Below are 25,343 nucleotides of genomic sequence, written 5' to 3' on the forward strand. Positions count from 1 at the left end.
TTGGCTACAGAAAAAAATATATAAAATGCAAAAAAAACATATTTTTGGAATATAAATGACCAATTTTGACTAATTAAAATCACATATCTAATTAATGACATAAGTGTCACCGATCATAAAACATTTTCTTAAAGAGCCTGAAAGCATTTTTTCTAATTAGTCTATGTAAAGTAAAGATGTACTAAAACCACAACTTTAGGCAAAATGTCTGACACATGTACAGACTTCTCAGTGAGAAGTCCTCACGGAGAGTCCTAATTAGGATATCTTATTGTTCAACATATCTTTAACAGGCAGTGATTTAAAATCCTAGTCCTGAGTTATCGCTACACAATTTTACTAATCCTTGTTTTAGGTTATAATACCACCTTTTATCCAAGTCAGGCAGCAAAAGCACTCTAAAGGAGGCACGAGTCAGAAATCCATGTTAATTTCTAGAAGAATTATTTTTTCCATATCAGGAAAAAATTAAATAAAATATTTTCCCCACCCACATGTGGTTCACCTCCACACCTGACACCAGCATCACTTCCATCACAGTGTTTAAGTTTTCAAAATCTCATTGTTCAATCCCCACATGGTTTTCTGCTTATCTTCCAGAGTAGATGTTTGAGAACCCTTCAGATGGATTACTGTGACGTTTCTGAGAAATCAAAGAGAGCAGACGGGGGTTTTGGGATTAGGTGTACCCCTCTTTACAAGGCGAGCAGGAATATTCAGGTTCCCCGCACTAATCCCTGCCTGTCTTTTTGCAGCGTATTAATTCCATCTCCCACAGGGACAGTGTCCTGTCTGTCAGCGCATCAAACATAACTCCTTTACACTTTTAAATACACTATTTATCGGACGCAACCAGGAGCTAGGCGTTTCATGCAAACATTATCTGGTATTAATCAATGGAGAGCTGAGGGTAATGATCTTGTCAGATACTCTACAGTCGCTAAGCTTAATGAGCCATCTGGAAGCTCTGTGCTCAAAAAGCCGAAACCCGACATTGAATCGCAGGAGCGGAGTCAATATCCTGCAGCGACAAAAAGCAAAATGCAGCTTGAGGCCAGGAAACCTGCAATCATTCAAACCAGGAAGATTGTTCTGCCTCTTACTGCTGGCGTCAGAACTGATAGGAGGTGGAAGTGTGAAGGGAATAATCTGACACCAAAAAATTAACTAGACGAGTCATTTTACTGCAAGATTTACCGACTAGTGGGATTAATGAAAAATACAGACCAATCAGATGCTCTCTGTAAGAAAACTCATATGGATCCTAAATACCTGTTTGTAGTTGGGGAAATAATTACTACAGCACAGACTTTTCAAAAGACGTCAAGGACAATATGATAGAGCTGAACGACAGTGGAAAAGATCCCAAGACCATAATAAGCAAACAAAAAGCTTGGCAAGAAAGTGACAAGAGTTCAGAAACCGGGAAATAAAAACAAATATATTTAACCTCAACTGCCACATTTCACACAACGACATTTAATACAAAAGTTGAAGGTTTTAGAATGCATCGATTCTTCCAGTTTTATTCAAATTCAACTTAATTATTAGGTAGGTTGACCAATACTGAACAGACCAATAGAAAGATGTCTTTTCCAGGGAACAAGATATAAGTTAGTAACTTAAAAAGGTTAATTAAGCCTTCAAAGTTGATTCTACCAGAATCTACAGGCCAAGCCATGCCAGAACTACCTTGGCCAGAACAGTTTCCAGATTTACTTAAACTTTCTGCAGGTAGTTTGGGTTGGAATAGACAGGAGAGTGAGAGCAAAGGAACCTACAAGTGCCACATGTTTACAGGAACATCTGCCTCACAGCAAGTCTTAAGACTGCATCTAATTTTTCTGTCTGTATGCAAATTAGATGATCAGTTATTGTTTACACTAGGTTTTATTTAGGGGTATCGGAGTTACAGGTGGAAACTCCAAAGACACAGTACTGAAAAGATATTCAGAAGTCAAAAAAGGATTAAACTGTGCATTTTTGTGTTGCTCTATCAAGTAAATTCCTAATAAATTACCTGTAGTTTGTTGTTGCAACATGAAAAAGGTGAAACGTTCAAAGGGTACGAATCATTTTCTAGTCTTTTTTTAGATGGCTGTTTAACATAAAACTTGAAATGAACTTGAAATTTGCTGTAGAAATTATCTACAACAAATATAGTAATAACATATTAAAACTGTTTAAGTTTTAACTACATTCTATTGAGAGCAAATACTTTTTAGTTGTTTTTTTTTCCTGACTTGAAAATGTAAAAGTCAAACCCGCAGTAAGACAGGTTTACATTAGTGACTCTGTTTTTAGTTGGCCTACAGATTTAAAGGCATTTTGTTAGAAGCAGGGTCTTTAAGTACGGACTAAAATGGTTTGTAACATAAAATCAATTCCACACTTTACTGTCGCCAGTTTTCCTACTTTGTTCTATGATTCAGCAAAGGTTATATCTTCCTAGGGATTTTTATGGCAGACTAAAAGGATTTTCCTTGGCAGACTATTGCTCTTTTGCTTTTAAAGTAGAGCCACATACTGTATCTTTAAAAATGTGCACTCTTTACTGCCTGGAGAGCACCTGAGAGCTTGTGTGGCTGGCCTGCAAGCATATGTGCTTTAAAAACTTGCTTCAAAATGATATCAAAATAAAATGCTTTGAGTTTTAAACGCTTTTTACAAGCACAAAATATGTAACTGTTAATTACTAACAATCTAACAATGCAATGCAATCTAAAGCATAATATTCTAAATATATACATAATGTGCTATTTATTAAAAGCCACTCATGAAATTTGTGCTAGTGTTACAACTAATATATAATGAAATTCTTCAATAGAGAAGACAAGGTTTCATTTTTTTTCAAGATGACTTTTTGTGGAATAGATACATTTGCAACAAAAAGATGATTTTAAAATTGTTCAATTGATTTAGAGGGAGACCTAATCCCCAAAACCATGTGTTCTTTCTGAAAATACAGTAAAATAAGTATTGATTTACATCCATCTGCTCAAATCACAAAGCACATTACAACTACGGAGCGTCGTAATTCTACTGCACAAATGTTAGACCCGTTAATACTGAAGCATCAGTACAACACACAACTCATATTTCAGTTTATGTAGCTCCACTGTTTCAAGGTGTGACTGTGTGTCCTTGAGTATCTCACCATGATTGTCTGGCCTGGTTTGACCACGTTGAGTTCGGCCAGGCTCTGCAGGATCTCACCGACTGCCTTCTCGCACAGCGAACCATCAATCGAAGGATCTCCTCCTCCTCCTCTTCGCCCTCTTTCATCTGTCTCCTCATCCTCTTCATACCGCTCAGTTGCTGTGAGCTTACGAGCTGCGGAGAAAGAAAGGGAAAAAAAACACACACACACATACTCCACTTTAGGTGCTATACGTGCAAATGTCTGACCATAAATTTTATGTCATTAAATTCGTATTACACATAGATGGTATGACGGCTGAAAACTATTCTTGGAGCAAACAGTAATTTATCCAAAAGTGATGAAGAGTTTTTCGATCCCAGGGAGCTACAGACTCACTGTGTAAATTACAGTTATTAGCTCAGATGAGTTTCAGCCCACAGAAACTGGTCTGTTGTTTTCTTAAGTTTGTGCCACATTCTGCTTTACCAGGCACATGTGCTTTTGCTGTAGGATAATTGATCAAAATTACAAGGCTGGTAAGGTTTGATGGTGATATTACCTATAATATGGCATGTATGTGTAACCTAAGAAGCCCCAGTCAAATTTACTTACAGAAACCAAATATTTAGAGGTTGAAGTGCCTTGTAGTGGTGAATGCATGGTAATTCAATCAATCTTATGTTAATCAGAAAATGTCTGGTTTCTAGTACCACAGTGTATTAATTATAATAACAACTCTCTTGCAGAATCATCTGCATTTAAGATTTGAAATAACACAAAACATAATCGAACACAAAATAAACCAAGTATGTCAAGCCATTTGTTTTTGTCTGCTGCTTGTGTTGTTCCACTGAGCAGCTGGAGTTTGAAGAAATGAAAAGTAATTTATCCACAGCTTCTGAGGTTGCAGTAACTAGAAAAAGAACACCTTTAATCCCAGTCTTCTTCTGTTTCTGCCTGAGACTGAAACAAAAAGTCGACTTTTGCCCCCAGAGGGTTTCATATCCAGGTCAGATCACTGCAGCGAATGATGCATAAACAAGAAACTTTGGGCTCATTCTTATCATCGACACACCAACAAATAGCAGGTAGACGCCAGAGCTGACAGATTCGGGATTAATCATTGATGGCGAATTGGATGAGAGCTAATTGTGTCACCACATGTGTGTCAGATGTTCCCAACAGGTGCCGACATCTCACCGAAATAACCCACAAAGTTTGACAATTACTGCACTTCTTTTCTCGCGTGACGAAAAAAATATCCGTAAAATACTAATTTATGTAAGCATTACAGAAGCAAATCCTTCAAATTAAATAAAGAAACTCAGAGTAAGACTTCAATTTCTTAAATTTACTGCACCGTTCCCCCTGCTTTAAAGTGTTTCTTGTTTGTCTTAATTATAAAACGTCTCCACCAAAGAATCCTATATATATATATATATTTTTTTTTTTTAGACTTGCACAAATTCTGAGTTGGGTTTAAAACTAGTTACTGCTCGGCTCTGAATTTGAAGTACTGGCTTCTTCCTCGCTAGGCGGCCTTTCAGCCGGTGTCAGTTCAGAGCACAACAAGCCTGCAGGTGGAGACACTCATTCACCAATCTGCACACAGAACTATCCAGGAATTTCCAGTCATCCTCTCCATAATATAAATCCTTCTTGCTTTGTCTGTCACTTTGCTCCTTCGCTGGTAATTTCCCCAGGCAAAGTTAATCTTCCGGCAACCGGATTGCACCTTGCATTACAGTTTTTAGCCCAAACGTCTGTATTCATCAATGTGTTTTTTGCTGTGCTCGGTTACAGAAAGCGTGTCCTCACCGTGGCTGCTGGGCTCTTCCGTTGACTTGTTGCTATCGCCGTCCACCTGTCCGTCGGCGTACTGTTCCTGCTCGGCATGCTGCAAACTCAGCTTATGGCAAACCTCAAACGCCTGACCCACAGTTCGCACAATACGCATGGCCTGAGTCTGAGAGGGAGGGAAGAGATAGCTCACGGCTAACATGGAGGGGTATTCAAAAGTGAGCAGAATATTTGTTTATTGCTGCTGCTTACACAAAAGAGAAGCAACACAGAAACATATTTTGCTATTCGGTCATAATTTTTTTCAAAAAGAATATAATATCACTTATATATGGAACAACTGAGCCAAGATAATGTATGACAGACACAAAGGAAGGTCTCAACAGAAGAAAAGGACAAGATGGTTTTCTAAAATGTGCATTTGTACTCCTTGTCCTTTAGCGCAGCTGGTTTGTATTCACTGCAGGCTATAACTCTAAGTGGGTGAATATTAACTAAGCCAGTGAAAATTGAATTCAAGATCCAATTTAAAACTCAAAACAAATAGTTGAGCTGCCATGAACAGAAAATTAATTTAGAAAGGAAACTTATATTAAAATGAAAGAAAATTAAGTGCCATGGAAAAAGTATTAAACCCTTACAGATTTCTTCTATTTTTGCCTTTTTCTCAAACTAAAATTTTTCAGATCATTAAAAATAATTATAACATTAGAGAAATAAATATACATAGATTTCAAATGACTTTATTTAATAATTTAACAGACAAATCCAAACCAACATGAGTTTGGATAATGTGATTAATCACATCTTTTGGTTCAAATTCACTAGAGGTACCAACACCTGATGACTGCCAGACAATTACAATGAATATATCACCTATATATAAGCTGTCTGACAACATAAAGTAGGATAAAACATCTCAAAAAGAAACACATCATAAACAAGAAAGGAAAAAAAATGGGCAAATAGTTTATCACTAGACTGTATACGGTGATTTTAATTAGCAATTTTTATCTGTTTTTTAGTGTTTTGGTGAATTTCCTTCAATAAACTACTGCAGTCTTCTGCAGCCTGTGAATTAACATCTTGACAGAGCATCATCCATTTTGGTCCCATCAATAAGGACCAAAAGGTGTGATTTCTCTGCAATCTGAACTTACTGAGGAATAGACCAAACTGTACCTTCTTTTTAGATTTGAAGACATTACATCTGAATGAATTACTGGAGCCATCTCTTGCAATGTAGCTGAAGATCTTCAAGTCCTGGGAGTCATGTGATACATAGAAAATCCTGGAAATAATGACAGCAGGTTGAAATTATCAGTGCAATAAAATCGTCAAGATGATCCACAAAGCTCGCTACCACTGACTTTTAAAGTATTCGTCACTAATTATAATAATGACATAACCAATAGTGAGGAAAAGTGGGAAAAGTTTAACTTTTTCACTTTACATAAAAAAATAACATAATCCTATTTAGCCTGCAAGTTGGTCCCAGTTTAAGGTCTTTGAGGATTGACACCGGGTTAGCTTAGATCATGTTCATGCCCAGTTCAAATCTAAATCTCATACAGAAGCTACAGTAAGACATAAAAAATATTAAGTTCAGAAATCCTTTCCATCCAATCTGATTGATATTCAGACGAATGGGCAAAATCCACTCCCAAGATACAAATTCAATCGAAATAACTCAGGGAGGGATGAATGCAAATAGACACTCCAGATTTATGTATTGGCATATTGTTTACAATAACAGGTCCAGGTCATTTTATGTTTCTGACCAACTTTGTAAGCCATAAGAGGAGATCTTTAATCTACATTTGAATTTTCAGCTTACCTGTATATTGGATCATGCATGATCAACATCTTGTTCTCATCCCATGTCCAGTCTTTTCTCTGTGTAGGACAGAAATTAGCATCGTTGCACATAGATACAAAGTTATAGCTTCAACTAGTAGAGTTTTTCGGGTCTGGGACACCTTCTGCTTTTTCCTCAGTGCCACCTTGACTCCATCCACAGACACCACAATGCTGACCTTCTTCTTCTTGATGTTCTTGGCTTTAAATTCATACTGGAAAAGAAAATCAACATAGGCACAGGTTATCAACACAGGACAATTGTTGGTTGCACTACATTCTTTTTAGGGGCCCCAGCGTAAAGGGGAATAAACACAAATCTATTCCTTCCTCTATGTAGCTCTGCATTGGTCTGTCATAAATCCCAATAAAACACATTAGAGTGTATGCTGCTAATGTGAAGCAGTTCAGTGGATATGATTACATTGGGAAAGGCACCATACGTTTGTAGGCAGGCTTTTGCTAGAAGCTGAACACATTGACATCAACACTTCTTACTGGATGGAGTAAAATCCTGCTTTTGCCAGGAGGTCAATCAGGAGAGCAAAAATTTCAAAATAATATCTTTGCTAAGAAAACTGAGTTGTTTTCACAAAAACCTCATAAGACTTAAGAGCTACCTAATGTTTTCTCATCTAGTAAAGTAAACCATCCAAGCTGTGTGATTGTCCTTGTTGTGCTTGCTTAGTGCAGTACAAAAGCTGTGCATGCACTTAACACGTTTCCCTCTCGTCAGCTAGCCTCAAGGTCTGCTGAGGCACCTTGCATGTCTGCTCTGTCACCTCAAATCAGCGGCCAATTTAAACAAGAAGCACTTAGGCTCCTTCTAGTTGCAATCCAGGAAGGCGTACAGCGGGGCTATCAGAAAACATGAGCTAAAGCCGGTCCAATTCAGCTGAGAGGAGAATGCTTTGCTTGGGGACTTGACTGCTGAATGCGCATTTAATGAACATGTATTTAATGTGACGGGAGGTCGGTTTGTTCTTATGTTTCTGCTGTTTTGCTGGTAGCAAAATGCCTGCTGTTTGTTGTAAAAACTGGACAGAGAGAAACTAGCGAGTGTGTGTATCTATGTGTGTATCAGCATAAATTGTAGCTAAGCCGCTCATAAAGAGAGTGGGAATGTGCATTACACCAGGGAGCTTCATTACAAGAGCAAGATGAAAAGAGTGGACCTTAAATATTAACCATGATGCACTGCCTCTGCTGTAACACCTGCACACCCAAACTAAAGTTTTAGAACAAGTGAATACATTTTGCAACTAAAGGATAAAATCCTCTAGTTAAAAGGTGAGCTGCTGGGAAAAAACAGGCCCATATTCTTGGCTGAACTCTCAAAAGTACTTTTTCTAGGGTTTGTTTTTAATGGCTAGAGAGAAGATATAACCTGCATCTTTACAGCTAATAAAGTTTTAATAGGCGCTTCAAACTTTAAAAATGTTTTTTTTTTTCATACTTGCAATGGCAATTAAAGGTGGTCACCAGTCACTATGGCATGCTGTTTTAAGAACAAAACGCTTGTAATACAGTGATAAGTCTGGGTTTTCAAAACAGAATTTCTTCACAAGGCTTTGTGACCTTAATTATTTTAATTTGTAATTTAGTTGCAATATGATAGGAAGATCCATAATAGTTTGATGGTCACTTTTGGAAGTGGTAGTGGACAATAATTTGTTTTTGCATAAGTTGCTAGTTTTCAAGCTAAGTTAAGCTAGCAGTCAGCTAGCTTTACTTGGGTAAAGTGCCTTGCCTAGGGGCACATTGACATGCAACTGGAGGTTGCTGAAATAAAACCCACAACTTACAAAGACAGGGACAATTTTAATTTATTTTTAAGATTAAGTGGCCTGCTACTTTTTGGTTTTGCTCTAATTATAATTATGCCAACGACAACCATTCTGAGATCCAAAGTAAAAAAAAAAAAAACTTCTGCATCATAAATGTTGTGGAATATCAAGATAATAGTAGTATAGTAATAGTAGTATATAGTAGTATCATGAAAACCCAAATCTACAGTCAAAGCAATTCTTAAAAATACCAAGATTACTGGAACTGTGACCAACAAGACATTTATTTTTCCACTATGCATCGGGAGAAAAATAGTACAAAAAGAGCTCCAAAAAAAAAGCTGCCGCACTTTATTTTTGTGAGACTACTACAATAAGAGACAAATTTGAAGGCTCGGTATCAGATGTGACATATATACCTGATCCATCTACAGTAGCTTTAAAAAGAAAAGTACGACTTGGTAAATCTGCACTGTTGTGATGTCAAAAACTGTCAATTTCGATTTCAGTTCTTTCACAACAAAAACTATGCATGACTTAGTTTACAAACTTTTTTTCTGGACTTCGAAATAAATGCATCTTACATAAAGCATATGGCAATACAATATGCTTGTCAACTATTTCATAACATTTCCAAGGACAGACTGCCTTTTGAAATCTGAAAGAAGGAAGTAAGTCACGAATCACCAAATATTCTTTAAAACTGGCTGTGTCTGCAGGGCCTCGTTGCATATCTGTTGTTGCGGTGGGCGTTGTGTCCGGGAGAATAGCTGGTGCTATAATTAACAGGTGCTATGCACACAGTGTTATACTGTATGTACTGTATGTTAAAATGTACAATAAGGAGTTGGGCTGTGCTGCATCAGTGTGAATAATTTTCCCAGGAGCTTTACTATGCAAATGAGATGTTGCAGCGAAATAAAACAAACGTCATCACAGAGACCATGACCGGTATAAGAATGAAGAATAAAAGCGATGATTTGGAGGTTAGAAGAGCTGACAAAAGAGGCGTGGTACCATCATCATCAATGACAGAAACATCTCCTGGGAACTGCAACCTTCTCATTCAGCTGCGTGATGCTGCTATGCAACAATTAGCTCAGCATTATGTCAACAAGGCCCGTCAGAAGCCATTAGAGACGGCTATTGTTCTGTTTACTTGTGTAACGCTTGGATATGCGCACTCTGTTTGAACAGACTGAGAGCAAATAAATGGTTTAATTTACCAAAGCAGTTTTGCAGTTGCACAATGTTTTACTTGCATGTTCATCCTCTGCTTGTGTCCACTTTAAAAGCTGGGCTCTCCCTGGCCCGAATCCACGGTGATTAAAGTTTCAGTCGCTAATTACCCAGACCTGAGTCCTGGGAGAGCTGATTAAATGGAAAATAGGCAGGAGAAGCAGAAAGACACCAGAGGCACTAAAATGGAGGAAAGGGGTAGCGAACATGCCGAGAAGTGAAGTGCTGTTACCATAAGATGTAAGGAAAGTTTCAAAAGTGAAATTCAGATTAATTTGTCTTTATTACTGGACTCTCATGCAGCCAGTGAAAAACACACTTCATGATCTGGTTCTTTACCTGGAGCTTCTAATGAGCTGACCTAATTCAGAATAATGATTTTTGTTTGTGGTGTCAACTTCCAAAAAGATGACAGAAACATCAATCCATTAAGAATCTGAGTGTAAAAAAAGACATTTTAATGCAAGCAGTGCTTTGGGGAAAACTTTTGCACTTTAAACAATTTTCCTGCTCTTTCATCAAGTATGCCACTTATAAATTCCCCTTTTTTGAGTTGAGGATTGCCTTACAAATACATCTAAAATGGTAATTCCATTAGACACTTAAAAGAGGATAAGAATCTAAACATAAACAACTACTTTATAGTCAGTAAAAACAAATAGAACAAGTAAGAAAATTGAAAAACTGGTGTTGGGATTGTAAGTGCATTATTAATTTAAAATATTCATTAAGGAACCTTGACCAATTTGCAGGCTGTGGTCCTTGACCACAAAAATAAATAAATAAAAATAAAAATAAATTACATTTCCTTTTGACAAATGTGACCTGTCTAGCATTTGAAAATAATTAAATAAAATGAAGCTTTTGTTTGAGCTGGCACTTGATGTTGACGTCCCAGAGTTTGACTCATAAACTTTGTCTCTCCAAGTCTCTTGGCATCTTATAAAAAGTTTCCAACATTAAATTTTTCAACAAAATGTTTCAATGCCCAAAACCCAAGAGTGGTTATTTTAACCACGGGGGGAAAAAACAACAACAAATAGCATCAATGTAGTTGCTAAATGGTTTTCATATGAAAGTTAACCCTCACCATGTTAACTTTATGTAAACCCTCAAAGCTGTACCAGTTCTGTGGCTTGGTCTGAAGTCAGCAACAGCAATAAAATTAAAAACATGATGTCTTTTTCAAACAGGCTAACCTCGCTATAATAGCGTCTAAATTCACTTCCGTACTCGTGTCGGAACAAAAACGCAGCTTTTCCATAATTTAAGCTTCATTCCAACATTACGCAGAAGCAAAGATAAATTTTCAAATTGCATCTGAAACTATGAACATTTTATAATTTCTTTGCTTAAGTGCAAACATTTATTAAATATTTATGCTTCTGATGCAATTATAGTGTAACAACAACAAGAATGCAATCAGCATCCGATGAAGGAGAAAGAGGTGTTTAATCTTAATGGGTTTTTATCCTGGTAAAATAAAGGTTAAATATATATTTTTTATGACCTTAGCAAACCCATAAAGAAACAAATGCTAGGTTTCAGTATAGAGCTTAAACCTACTCCACTGTGACAGTTGAAGAAAAACTCTGAACTGCAATAAAAATATTTAGGGTGGTAATTACGGGCATGCAAACGACTTTGGCTTACAAGTTCTAAATTGCTCTCTTTAAAAGTTTTGTGCAAAAGCCGTCAACTGAGCCCAAAACCCACAAAAGTGACTCTTGTTTTGGTACACGGGTGCAGAAGCTTACTGGAAACAGCCTGGGAGTAATTATTTCAAATGCTGGCTGTCACCATTAGGGCCGTCAGCCTCATCAGTCTTTTGATGCAGTGTAACACATTTCCATCACTGCTCCTCTCTGCAATGTATTATAAAAGGGTCAAAGAGAATGGTGATGACTGTCGTTGTGCGCACTGAGTGAGGAAAGAAAATTGGCTCTCACTACAGCCTCTGAGGCCTGGGTTATGAGTTATGGCTTGACAGTTTTAAAAGAGAGACAAACATTTAGCAGGAGACCATACTGTTTCTATTTGTCATTCTGAAGCAAATTTATAAAAACCAACTTGGAATAGTTTATTTCTGCGTCATGACCGTCCTGCTTGCCTGCTGTCCAAATATTTTTGATGCTTTAAATGTGTGCAGCATGTGTTTACCTGCATCATATTTTACTGATCAACAATTGCCCCTTGACACTTCATAATGGATGCATGCTCATGACTGCCCCCTGGAGGCAAATGGTGTAATACTGGTTTCCATTCCATGTCAGGACCTACCAGTGGGTTCCATTGTGAAATAAACACGTGTAGGTCATGGAATGAAAGAATGATCCAAAAGGGGCCTGTCTTTACAGAACTGTTGGTACTGATCAGAAATCAGCTGGGCTGCCAAACATTCACAAACACCTTTTGTTGCCTAAATATGATATTGATGTTAGTGCCAATATATTAATATATACCTCATATCATGCCTAGTTGTTACCTTAAACCAGCATGTTTAATTAAATTGTGTCATATGTGATGCACTCTTTTGCAACCATAGCTGACACTAATGCTGCATTATTCCTGAGAGTTACAGCTGTTAATAAATTAAGCTAGTTGCATTAGTTCTTTTTGGAGAGTTAATGTCATAAGCAATCCAATTTGTGTCGTTAAAGTGTCTGAACGCACTCCAGTCCTCCACAAAATGTAAAATAAAACCAGTGATTCAATAGACAAGACATAAATACATGTAATAGTGTTTCTTTGGTTGTGGAAAACCAAGCTGATTGTTTTATTTTAATAATTGGCTTTAGCACTAGGTTGGGGTGGAAAATCCTTCACAGTGTCTCATGTTGATGTGAGGAATGATATTCCCACATTAGTGCATTCACCAACAGTGTTAAAGTTTACGGCAGTGTTTCCCAAACCTAGTCCTCAGTGCCCACAGTTCTGCATGCTTTGCATAATGACTTACTCAAACATGCCTGATTCAAATGAACGAGTTACCTCTTTCAGGCAGTCGGGAAAAGTTCTGCTGAAACTTGTTAAAAACCCGTGCTATTGAATCAAGTGAGTTGAAACAATGGAAATTAACTAATCCATATGTGTGACCCGATATCTATGCATGATTTATGAATGCTAAGAAACTCCAATTCCTGTATATTTCCATGGCAACCATTCCATGACTGTTAGTTCTTGTTGGTTTAAAAGCTTTAAATTTCTCAGTCAGTGAAAGAGCTATTTTATATTTCACCATACTTTGGTTTACACCAACAAGTAGTGATTGAGTAAAGATCCAGCTTCATCCTGGTAAAGTACTACAGCCCTGCACAGTAGAACCAAACCTTCCCATGGCATTAAGGATTTAATATTAAGAAACTTATGCAGCAGTAGGCATAACTCAGATCAAAATTTTACTAAAAAAGTACATTTTCCCCAAGTGCAACTGCGTGAACAAGTCTCCCATTAGGTTGAAGTGGTTATACTGTGGCTACGGTAAATAAACCCTTTGGTTCTAATCTGTCGCTGCCAACAACCTCTTAATCACAGGCCACTGAGTCTTACAGTCATTGTTACTTCATTTGTCTTTGAGAGGTCTTGCTTGAGAGAAATTCAAAGGGTATAGCTGAAAAAGGACCAGTGTGTGTCCACATGTGCTGCTAATGGACATCTTTAAATTGGATAAAACAGGCAGATTTAGGACCAGCAAATCAGAGAAAGAGAAATCAGGGGGAAAGTGCGAAGAGACCGAATGAAAAACCGCGGAATGTGGGTGCAATGTGGGTCACTGATGCTCCCTGTTCAACCATTAAATCCATATAGGAACCCACAATAGGCCCTATAGATCGCAGCCTAGCAACCCCTTCATTATCATCCCAAGGATTTGGGGAGTTCCAGGGAATTTCAATGCTTTTTCCCCGCAATTCAGTTTACAAGGAGCTGACTGTGGGTAACAAAAGTGACAGGGCTACTGCCCACCACCTGAACCTAGAAAGATGGAAATAGAGTTTGCAGATCAACATACACCCTTTACATCACTCGGTTCATGACTATTTCATTTGCTATAAGTGCATTTCATTTTCTTCACAATAAACCCACTCAAGCAACTGCTTCCCAGAAGTTCAATGAAATAATGAAATAAAATAAGCTGAGCTTTGATCACAGCTGCTCTGCTAGTCTCGAATGAATTTAATTTTCCTGCTGGCCATGCAGGGAGAGCTGAATTACTCCCCTGATAGCGGAGATGAACAAACCTTCAGAGTGAATTGGCAAATTTTTGTCATCAGTGAACAGAAAAGCATAAGAGGAATAATGACCTCGACCTTCACTACTGATCATGACCTTAGTCTTTATGCCCATGTACAGAGAGTTGTTTTTTCCTGAAAGTAACAAATCTGTATATGGATACCATTTAAACAAAGAAATAAAAACTCTGTGCAAATAACAAGCAAATGCAGCAAAAGAAATGCCCTCATAAAACTAAGAAGGCAAAAGAGAAAAAAACAGATAAATGTGACCTGATCTGCCCGGTGTGTTTTGGTGTCAAACTGAAGCACTTATAAACACCTGTGAGAACCAAGCTCAATATGGAGCCCCTCTGGCAAACCACCAGTTTCAGATCTTGTCAGAGTAATCAGCTTTGCCCCACTGCAGACCAAGCCAGGCACTCCAAAGGCAATGACGCCCTTGGAGTGAGAATGGACCAACGCTTGAATGAATCGCTGAGTGGCGCAGCAAGCCGACAGCCAGTCCCAGAGCGCTGACGGCAGCTACTTTGGGCTGGTCACGTGGGGCCAGGAGGAAGTACAAGAGAACAACCTGAAGATGCCAGAAACTTGCTTCTAATAACAAAAAACAGGGAGGATTGCAAGGGGTTGAAGTTGGTATCTATAATGAACACTGAAAATAAAAGTAATCAGTGCTGACATAAGCCTGATAATGTTACCAATGCTAAATCAACTCGACAGTTTTTAAAGTCTAGTGAGATGAAAGTTTAATAATACCAACATATATTTCAAACAAACCAAGATCCACAATGAGGAAGTAGCTGTGCTTTTTACAAACTCATATCAAGCCAATATAAAACAGTTTTTAAGGTCATCTGTCTTCTTTTTTGCCTAAAACAGTAACTGGAGAAAAATTTGGTGATATTTTGGGCAAACTCTACATACTTTGTGAATGTCTGCTTCGCAAAGCAGACATTCTTAGTGCACGGAAAGAGACACAACACCTCGTGTTCATTTCCTGTGAAGGTCAGGACACGAGAAAGCTTTAGTGAACTCTAATGAAATGTGGTTAAAAAAACAAGTTTACTTTTTTTTAAAGAATAAAAACCAACCGGGAGAGCCCAAAAAACTAAAATTAATCTTACAATTGAACTCAACTGTTTGAAAATTAAAATAAATAATTGAGAGCAACATGGAACTGAAGTCAAATTTCTTTTTTGTTTTCACAATCTTGGCCACTAAAGTCGATTCTCATTTTTACTAAAGCTTTTAGAGATGGAAGTGTGAAACAATGCACTAGTTAAATCACAAAACAAACTGTGTCTAAATGTCTTACGAAAATGTGATGAGTATAAAGGCAAATGAAATGTGAAACAATGCATGGTGCAATACACAGCCATTGTTATATCCTTTCGAAGCAACAATATGATTAATAGGATTACTGGGACAAACATTGTCAGAGTTGCTAAAATCCCCTTGCCCTATGGAACGACAATTGTTACCGACACACATCTGTACTGGACAGTGCAATGTAATGCTTTATACAAGTATGAACTCAATAATGTGGCAATTTCTTTCAAGATAAGGCATTAATCCGCAACTACTGAAATCAACCATTGTATTTTGGCATTTTCAGAGCCGCACCACTGAGCAGCTAATCCGCAGTTTCAGCAGTAATAACACAATCATGAGCAATGATATATTGTGTTACCAGACAACTTGGATAAGCTGCTGGGAAATAAATAGACCAATCAAGGATTATGATCTTATTTCCAGTACTAAGATGAGCGATTAAAGACCACCAAGGACCAACAAGAAATGGCTTGCAGGCAGAAATCTGAAAACATATCAGCAAACACGTCTGGGACTTAACATGGAAACCTTCACAAGACAAGAAATAGGAAAAGATAAGACTCAATGCACATGTGAGGTGAAGGAAGTTCAACCGGGACAGACAAAAGGCATAACATTTTCAATAATGTTTCGCACAATGACAGGCATAAGGTCAGCGCTTCAGCACATGTTAACCCCGTCTTAGGGGGTCAAACACTGGGTGGTGAATTGGGGCACCATCTGCGACTCACTTCCAAATTTGTTGCGAAAAGCCCGTTAAAAGAGGCTTCGAGAGGCCATGAGGTGTTCAAAGACCTCAACTACAAGTAATTTGAATCAGTGTCTGGGATAACTCAGAAACAGTTGTGGTGCATTTCAGTAGCAGAATGTTGAGCATAATCTGTCATAGTCAGCCTTTTTTAAAGCCTGCAGTCTAAATATGCATACATGTGACATATTTGCAGAAATATTTAATAGATTGCTCCCTCCAGGTCAGGGCGCAGCCTTTGTCTCAACTGTAGCAGTTCAAGTGTCTTGTTAACGAGATAAGATAAGATAAGATAAGATTTATTTGTCATTGTCATCAACAGATTACAACGAGATTGAGATTGCTCGACTCGAGTTAAGATGCAGGTTATGTGTATACACGTAATATTCAAAGATAAAGAAATAAATAGTACAAAATGAAAAATAAATAGACATTAGAAGATGGTTGCAGTGCCTGGAGGTGTCGCAACAGAATTTACATTTCTAACAAAGTGGTGTCAAGAGCAGAAGTTCTTATGCCTTTGAATTTAGTGCCATGATTGCCATCAGGTAAAAACTGTTTGACGATATGATAAGTTGAAGCAGACAATAGTTAGATGGATTGAGGTGAAAAGGAGGATCAAAAAGAAGATCGCAAGGGGATTGCTGAGGGTCTTTGGGATATCTGCATACCTGTACTTGGAGGTTGTGCAGGTAAATTCTAGTGGCAGTTCCAGAACATGTTGGAGAGTCTATACACCCAAATCAGTCTAGAAATGCATTAAGATCCTGTCTGAGCTGGAAAGTGTCACTTCGTAGAAGAATATTCCTTTCTGGATCTGTTAACTCCTCAATGATGTCTTGGAAAAGTGAGACAATGGATTGATGGATACATGTCAAAACTTGATACTGTAAATCCCCAATATCTTGCCTATTGTCGAACATTTACACAAATTGAGCAATGTGCATTCACTTTCGAAATAAGGGTTGGATGTTACCTTGCTAAAACCTGCCTCTGGGTGCGTCTTACTGGAACGAGACGCTGCGGCACACCCATAGCGAGCGTCATAGAATGAACTACAGAAACTCAGCGTTACTTGAGATAAATGGAAGACATTTGATGGATCAATGGATTTGGTGTATTTTTCTTTTTGGTAACACTTTATTTGAAGGGGTGTGTGTGCAGAAGACTGACATAATACTGTCATAAACATGATAATACTTGTTATGAACATGAAGGGGTCTTGATGAATGTCATGAAGTGTCATTTGGTAAATAATGACACTTTTAATGCAAAGTTGACACTTCATGGACTTTTAATTTATTGAATGACACTTCATGACATCAGCTATAAACATTCATAAAGACTCCATGTTCATAGCAGGTGTTATGTCATGTTATGACAGTGTAATGTCAGTCTTATGCACACCCCTTCAATTAAAGTGTTACCTTATTTTTCTGTACCATTTACATTTTATTTAAAGAATGATAAAGTTAAACTACAGTGTGTCAAAAAAAGAAAAAGATGCAGATTGGCACAAAAAGCGATTGAATCAGCCCTCTATTCAGTTAGTTGAAAGAGTCAAGTTATTTTCTTTGTGTTTTCATTTGATGGCCCTCTGAAGGCATCCGATTTCCCATCCACAAACACAGCAGCAGATTACAGACATTCAAAGGGATCAAGCTAGATAAATGTCTTTGGTGTAGAATCAAAGGACTTTCTGGAGATGTGCAGGACTTGGGATGCAGAGTGATAAGTGGGACGACACCTCTGATGCTTTCCTGTTGTTACCGCGAGGCAAGAAAAAGGTTCGACATCCGCATGAGATAAGCTAAATTTAAAGGTCAGCTTGAAAATGTGCCCACAGTAACAAAGTTGTTTACCAGCATCAGTGTTTCTGTGTTTACCACCTCATGTTGGCGAATGACCTTTATGGAGTTAGACGTTTCAATCATCTGGAGACAGTCCAGTTTTTTAAGTACAATGTGGTGAGTCAACCAACAGCTGTTCAGATATTTAGCCTCAAATTATATTATGGCTCAGAGTATCCTGGGACCTATGCATCGGTGCAACTGCTGTCAACACCTTGCATCAAAGTCTGGCGTGGGAATTTATTGCAAGGACGAATGCTGCCATGTTTAGCTGAGTTTTGATGATGTGAAGGAAAGACAAACACACACCTAACATAAAAGAAGAAAAATTCTCCAATCTCAGGAAAAGACTAAACTGAGATTCAATTGGGATAAAAAAATATTTTAAGGTTCTGGCAGGAAACATGAAAGCAGAGGTTTTGGGTGAAACAAGATTCCACTTTGGTAGCACGGAAATGTCTCTGGCGAATACGATTCAGGTCTCCTCTCTCATTATTCATTCAGTTTTTTCTGCCCTGATTGGCTGATGTAATGAGAGGAGATAACAATGAAAAAGAAGAACAGAGGTAAATGTTCCCTGCAGTAGAGCTCGGTACATGAGTAGCACTAGAAGACTTTCTACAACATAAACTTCACAGTTTTCAGATGCAAATTTCAGACAAGTCCAAATTGTCCTAAAAATCATACTGTATGTAGATAACAGAGTGACCAAAGGATGGACCTACTGAATGACAGAATTACAATCTCAACCTCGTCATTGGGTCAACAAAAAATTAATTCACACAGCTTAGAAAGTTTATGATTAGCTGTGCTTTATCATTCACTTTGTGACATTAAAGAAGAGAGAAACCAACCAACTATAGAGAAAAAGATTTCTAATCCTGAGAAATTCAAATTCACACAAGTTCAAAATCATATATACTGACTCTAAACACATACACAACCCCACTCGTTTTTAGACTGATATCTTTTTGCAAGTTACAGAGAAATCACACACTCTCTGTAACTAACAACAAGCTTCATAATTCTGGCTGGATACTTGACGACTTCTCTTGCCAGAAATGATGAAGCTCATATAATTTATGCTATCAGTCAGTTAAACTGTTTAAGTGGAGTGAAGAAAAAAAAAGTATTTCTTTAACTCATATAAACTTTTATAACTCATAAGTCTTCTATTTTCTTACGGTTTTTTTCTTTTTAATTCCTTACCTACTACCTACATAAAATAGTTTCTATTTTAATCCATTTTAGAGTTTTACCATCATACAGCATATGACAAAATAAACAGGAGCCTATTCCAAGGTTTCACTGTCATAGGGAGAAAAAAATTATTGACTTATATGGAACGGCTGATAACAGATGAAAGGTATTTAGTCATTCCAAGTGTTAAGCAGGGAGTTGTTTGAGCTACAGCAGCTCTGTATATGTAAGTGTTTAATGGAAATTTTGACATCAGGATGTCTGCAGGGATTTGAACTTGAAGCTTTTAAAACTCATCAACTTCATGCATGTTTAAGTGAACACAAACCTGAGTGAGGAGGAGGAGAGCAAAAGGTGCCACAAGTTTTACGAAGAGAGAGAGATAAAGTTAAGAAAAAAAGGAGTGTGGGGAAGCTGAGCAACAGCAATGGGAGAACTAGAAAATTTCTGAAGAAATTTAAACAGGGCCTGCCAAAGTGTGCTCATCGGTTTGAACCCAGCATTCTAATGCTACAAATTAGCATCAATGCTAAAGTAAGCTGCAATGTACTCAATAGCATGTTGAGAGTCACAAGCATGTCAAGTAACATGGACTTATACCATTCAGTATGTAGAAATTAGTATACAAGTTAAAATGAGCCAAATTGCTAACATTAGCCTAAATACTGTCAGTAGCATGTGGGATTTCACTAGCATGTTGTCTTACATTGAGTTACTCCATTCAGTGTGCTAAGCGTGGCTAATAAATAAGAAAAATAGCTAAAAGCTCTTTTTAGGGAAAAGGCTAATGCTAATGTGGGGGGGTAGTTAAATGCTAATGCTTGTGCTAATGTTAATTCTATTCATGTCTATGAGTAGAACTGAGTGTTCCACCATGTCTGTAGTTCTGACGTTCCACCATGTCTGTAGTTCTGACGTTCCACCATGTCTGTAGTTCTGACGTTCCACCATGTCTGTAGTTCTGACGTTCCACAATCACTGTAGTTCTAAAGAGCAGCTCAGAGGGGCAGACAAACTTCTGTCTATTTTGAGTCTGACTGACACAAAACAGTGTCAGTCAAACTCAGTTTTGTTTTGAGTTGAATTTGGCTCTGTTTTTGGGGATTTTTTTGTTAATTATGTCGCCACAGTTACTCGAAATGCCATCAAAAGTAATAGCTCCCCTCACAAGATCGAGCCGCACGTGTTGATATATATATATATATATATATGTGAGGGGGCACGTAGCGGTACGAGCTGCATTAACTAACGCTAGTAGGAAGCAACATTTATTTTGAGGTGTAGAACAATAGGTGCTTCGCAAGTCAGTCACTGCTCTCCCTATGCATTGCTAAGGCAGGCCCCAATGACACGTTCATGTTTTCCATTAGGATCACTGGAGGAAGATGAGAGAAATGAGATGAATGAATAAAACAAACACACACACACACAGGGGCCTAAATCACATTTAGAAGTAGGGCAGCCTATGCTGGCAGCTCAAAGGCCTGGAGCACTTTCCTGAATCATTATCCAACAAACGACACCATAACACAATGAGCTAGCTTATCTGCCTACTCATGCTTACAGAGCGCTCCCATGCCTGGAGGCGCTGCTTACAAACTTGACGTCTTAAGTGATATATGAAAAGAACGCAAGTCTGGTAAAATGAATGAACAGCAATTATTCAACAGAAAATGATGCTTTGGAAAGTGTAAACATTACCTCGCAATTAAAGATGTGCAAAAAGTTTTCCGGTAAATTTCTAGAAGCAAGAGTTCCCACTAAAGAAACATTTATTCATTATTCTGAGAGAACATTTTAACAAATTCATATATAGTCATTTCTGTCTTCTTGGTTCCATAAGGGAATAAGTAAGATGGGGAAACAAAACGGAAAAGTCAAGAGTGATTGTGAAAAGTTAGGAAATCACGACAGAAGGAAATCTGCAACTACTAACTACAGTCTGTGTGATCATTAAGAAGTTTATAACAAGTGGAATTGTGATAAACAAGGCTGGATTAGGAACAAAGCTCATCTTGTCAATCTTTGGGGGGGTCAATAAGTCTCCATGACAACCATTACATGCTAGCCACAATTGCCAGCTGGCTGTTCAAAAGAAAAGCCTTTTCTAAAGTACCACTAAAGTCATTTTGTGTTTCCTAAGTCCCCTGGAACTTTGCCTGGATCCATTTGGTATGTTTGGGTTGATTTTGGGTTCTAGAAAGTTTTCATTCCACATAAATTTCGGTTCATAGAACATTTTAAACTATCTGAGCCGTTTCTTGCGCATGTTTTCACCATCAGGTCCAAACCCATACTGTTTATGTACAGTAGATCATGTCCCCTAACAATAAAAACTCCTCTCTTCCTGCAGGAATGCTGATGTGATCTGAGGGACACACAACAGCAGAATGCAGAATGTGATTAAAAACTATGAAATTAGACTAATGCAGCGATATTATCAGATTGTTTCATAGTAGTTACATTTCGAAAACCAAGCACTTTGTGTAAACTTTGCAGAAATGTGCAATGACGACTCCAGAGAACAAGAACTGGAGAAAAGGTCATGGAAATGGTGCACGCTGGAAAAATGAGGAATGAATTTCATAGTGATTTATGTTTATTCACTATTGGAGAAAAGTAGAGAAACTGCAACAGCTTTAATTTTGCTTTATATGTTTGCTACTTCCAAATGTAAAAATTGGTAAATGAGTCACAATCTTGGGGTGTTGTGATTGTTTACATTTGCTTCTTAGAACAGAAACGCAGTGAAACAGGATGTACAAAGTTTGACTTGATGTTGCTGGACTTGTCTTGTGCAGCACTGACAGCAATTTATTTTTATTATTAATTAAGCGAAAAAAGTATTCTTGCTTTGTGGAGTGGTCTGACCAGAATCACCTGAGACTCAACATTAGTAAGACCAGAGAGATGGTGATTGACTTCAGAAGGAAGAAGATACCTTCACGGCCACTAAAGATCAAAGGGGAAGTGGTGGAGGAGGTGGAGGATTACAAATACCTGGGAGTTGTAATCAGCAACAGACTGGACTGGGCATCTAACACTGACGCTGTGAGCAGGAAGGGGATGAGCAGACTCTATTTTTTAAGGAAGCTGAGATCCTTCAATGTGTGCAGCAAGATGCTGGAGACCTTTTATCACAGTGTTGTTGCCGGTGCCATCTTCTTTGCTGCTGTGTGTTGGGGAAGCAGCATCAGAGCCAGCGACTCTAATAGACTAGACAAAATCATCAGGAAAGCTGGTTCTGTACTGGGACTAAGGCTGGAGTCCCTGGAAACTGTGGTGGAGAGGAGGACACTGAAGAAGGTTCTGTCTATTATGGACAATAAACAGCACCCTCTCCACCACATAGTGGACAGACAGCGGAGCACCTTCTCACATAGGCTGCTCCAGCTCCGCTGTCGTAGGGACAGATACAGGAAATCCTTCCTGCCACATGCCATCTCACTGAACAATAAAAGCTACAGTTAGGGCCAGAAATATTTGGACAGTAACACAATTTTCGTGAGTTGGGCTCTGCATGCCACCGCATTGAATTTGAAATGAAACCTCTACAACAGAATTCAAGTGCAGATTGTAACGTTTAATTTAAAGGGTTGAACAAAAATATCTGATAGAAAATGTAGGAATTGTACACATTTCTTTACAAACACTCCACATTTTAGGAGCTCAAAAGTAATTGGACAAATAAACATAACCCAAACAAAATAGTTTTTTTTCAATATTTTGTTGCGAATCCTTTGGAGGCAATCACTGCCTTAAGTCTGGAACCCATGGACATCACCAAACGCTGGGTTTCCTCCTTCTTAATGCTTTGCCAGGCCTTTACAGCCGCAGCCTTCAGGTCTTGCTTGTTTGTGGGTCTTTCTGTCCGAAGTCTGGATTTGAGCAAGTGAAATGCATGCTCAATTGGGTTAAGATCTGGTGATTGACTTGGCCATTGCAGAATGTTCCACTTTTTTGCACTCATGAACTCCTGGGTAGCTTTGGCTGTATGCTTGGGGTCATTGTCCATCTGTACTGTGAAGCGCCGTCCGATCAACTTTGCAGCATTTGGCTGAATCTGGGCTGAAAGTATATCCCGGTACACTTCAGAATTCATCCGGCTACTCTTGTCTGCTGTTATGTCATCAATAAACACAAGTGACCCAGTGCCATTGAAAGCCATGCATGCCCATGCCATCACCATGTTTTACAGAGGATGTGGTGTGCTTTGGATCATGTGCCGTTCCCTTTCTTCTCCAAACTTTTTTCTTCCCATCATTCTGGTACAGGTTGATCTTTGTCTCATCTGTCCATAGAATACTTTTCCAGAACTGGGCTGGCTTCTTGAGGTGTTTTTCGGCAAATTTAACTCTGGCCTGTCTATTTTTGGAATTGATGAATGGTTTGCATCTAGATGTGAACCCTTCGTATTTACTTTCATGGAGTCTTCTCTTTACTGTTGACTTAGAGACAGATACACCTACTTCCCTGAGAGTGTTCTGGACTTCAGTTGATGTTGTGAACAGGTTCTTCTTCACCAAAGAAAGTATGCGGCGATCATCCACCACCGTTGTCTTCCATGGACGCCCAGGCCTTTTTGAGTTCCCAAGCTCACCAGTGAATTCCTTTTTTCTCAGAATGTACCCGACTGTTGATTTTGCTACTCCAAGCATGTCTGCTATCTCTCTGATGGATTTTTTCTTTTTTTTCAGCCTCAGGATGTTCTGCTTCACCTCAATTGAGAGTTCCTTTGACCGCATGTTGTCTGGTCACAGCAACAGCTTCCAAATGCAAAACCACACACTTGGAATCAACCCCAGACCTTTTAACTACTTAATTGATTACAGGTTAACGAGGGAGACGCCTTCTGAGTTAATTGCAGCCCTTAGAGTCCATTGTCCAATTACTTTTGGTCCCTTGAAAAAGAGGAGGCTATGCATTACAGAGCTATGATTCCTAAACCCTTTCTCCGATTTGGATGTGGAAACTCTCATATTGCAGCTGGGAGTGTGCACTTTCAGCCCATATTATATATATAATTGTATTTCTGAACATGTTTTTGTAAACAGCTAAAATAACAAAACTTGTGTCACTGTCCAAATATTTCTGGCCCTAACTGTAAATCATTGTTCTGCACTAATCAGTCCAATTTCGCACAACTGCACTGTGGCACACTTGCTGTACATATATTTACATATACATACTGTTTCTGCATTTTGAATCCTTGCAAGGTCTGCTCTAAGCTGCTTTTTATATTGACAGCATGTTATATTTTATTTTGTCTACAATTGCTACTCAGTGGTGGATGTTGTGTGTCTTGCCTCTATGCTGCTGTAACTGCGAAATAATTTCCATGCTGGGATGAATAAAGTAATTCTATTCTATTCTATCAATGTTGCCACCTTTTCTTACATTATACCTGTAGATTTCTACGTATTTTATTTTGATGTTTTGTGGTAAAAATAAAGTATTGTAAAGTGGAAGTTTAAAAAAAAGTAAAAGTAACCAGAAAAGTGTGGCATGCCTTTTGTATCTTCTGCTGTATCTTAGTGCCCTTGCAATTTGTTGAATAAATAAAAATACTCTGTTGTTTGATATGTATGAAATCCTTATTTTGTTTGGGGAAAATGGACATCTGCCCTGAACATGCAGCCAGAGATACAATAGAACGAATTTAGAGCAAATCCTTTTCATATGTTAGAATGATTAAGTCTTGTTTTGTATTTGTAAAAAAAAGCTTCAACGCGCATCACTTACTTCCATTTCTTAATTATTCGCCGCTTTGTCTTGGTCCATCAGATAAAATCCAAAGGAAATATGCTGAAGCTTGAAGTTTTATTCCCTCTTTGTGATTCATGTTTACAAGCTATCCACCATGATTTATTAGTTCTAGAAAATATTTTATGGGTGCTGACTCACACCAAACAACACGCCAACAATATCTTTCCAATAACGACACAAAAGCGGGAGCTCTTCAGCTGCCAGTATGTTGACTTTGCTATATTTGCACTTTAGATTAGCTACAGCAGACTCTGTGGCAGCCAGAGAAGGCACAAACAAATAGGAGTGTTCACAGGAAGCGCGCACTATAACATAGCTATGAGTTTGTACTTGCAGACATTCTGAAATACCTCTAAAAATGGAGCATAAATAACAGTGCAACCCCCGCTG

General features: G+C 38.2%; 1 protein-coding gene across 2 annotated transcripts in view; it reads right to left on the reverse strand.

The window, feature by feature from the left end:
* Positions 1-25,343, reverse strand: part of LOC114149147 (carboxyl-terminal PDZ ligand of neuronal nitric oxide synthase protein) — a 58,670-nt gene that overhangs the window by 17,194 nt on the left and 16,133 nt on the right. For both annotated transcript variants that reach the window (XM_028024779.1, XM_028024780.1), the window contains exons 3-7: positions 6,922-7,014; positions 6,780-6,838; positions 6,125-6,233; positions 4,961-5,108; positions 3,158-3,333 (exon numbers count right to left, since the gene is read on the reverse strand). In XM_028024779.1, coding sequence (XP_027880580.1) covers positions 3,158-3,333; positions 4,961-5,108; positions 6,125-6,233; positions 6,780-6,838; positions 6,922-7,014 — 585 coding nt within the window. The remainder of the gene's footprint in view (positions 1-3,157; positions 3,334-4,960; positions 5,109-6,124; positions 6,234-6,779; positions 6,839-6,921; positions 7,015-25,343) is intronic.

Source organism: Xiphophorus couchianus, chromosome 8 (assembly GCF_001444195.1).
Source record: "Xiphophorus couchianus chromosome 8, X_couchianus-1.0, whole genome shotgun sequence".
NCBI classification, from domain to species: domain Eukaryota; kingdom Metazoa; phylum Chordata; class Actinopteri; order Cyprinodontiformes; family Poeciliidae; genus Xiphophorus; species Xiphophorus couchianus.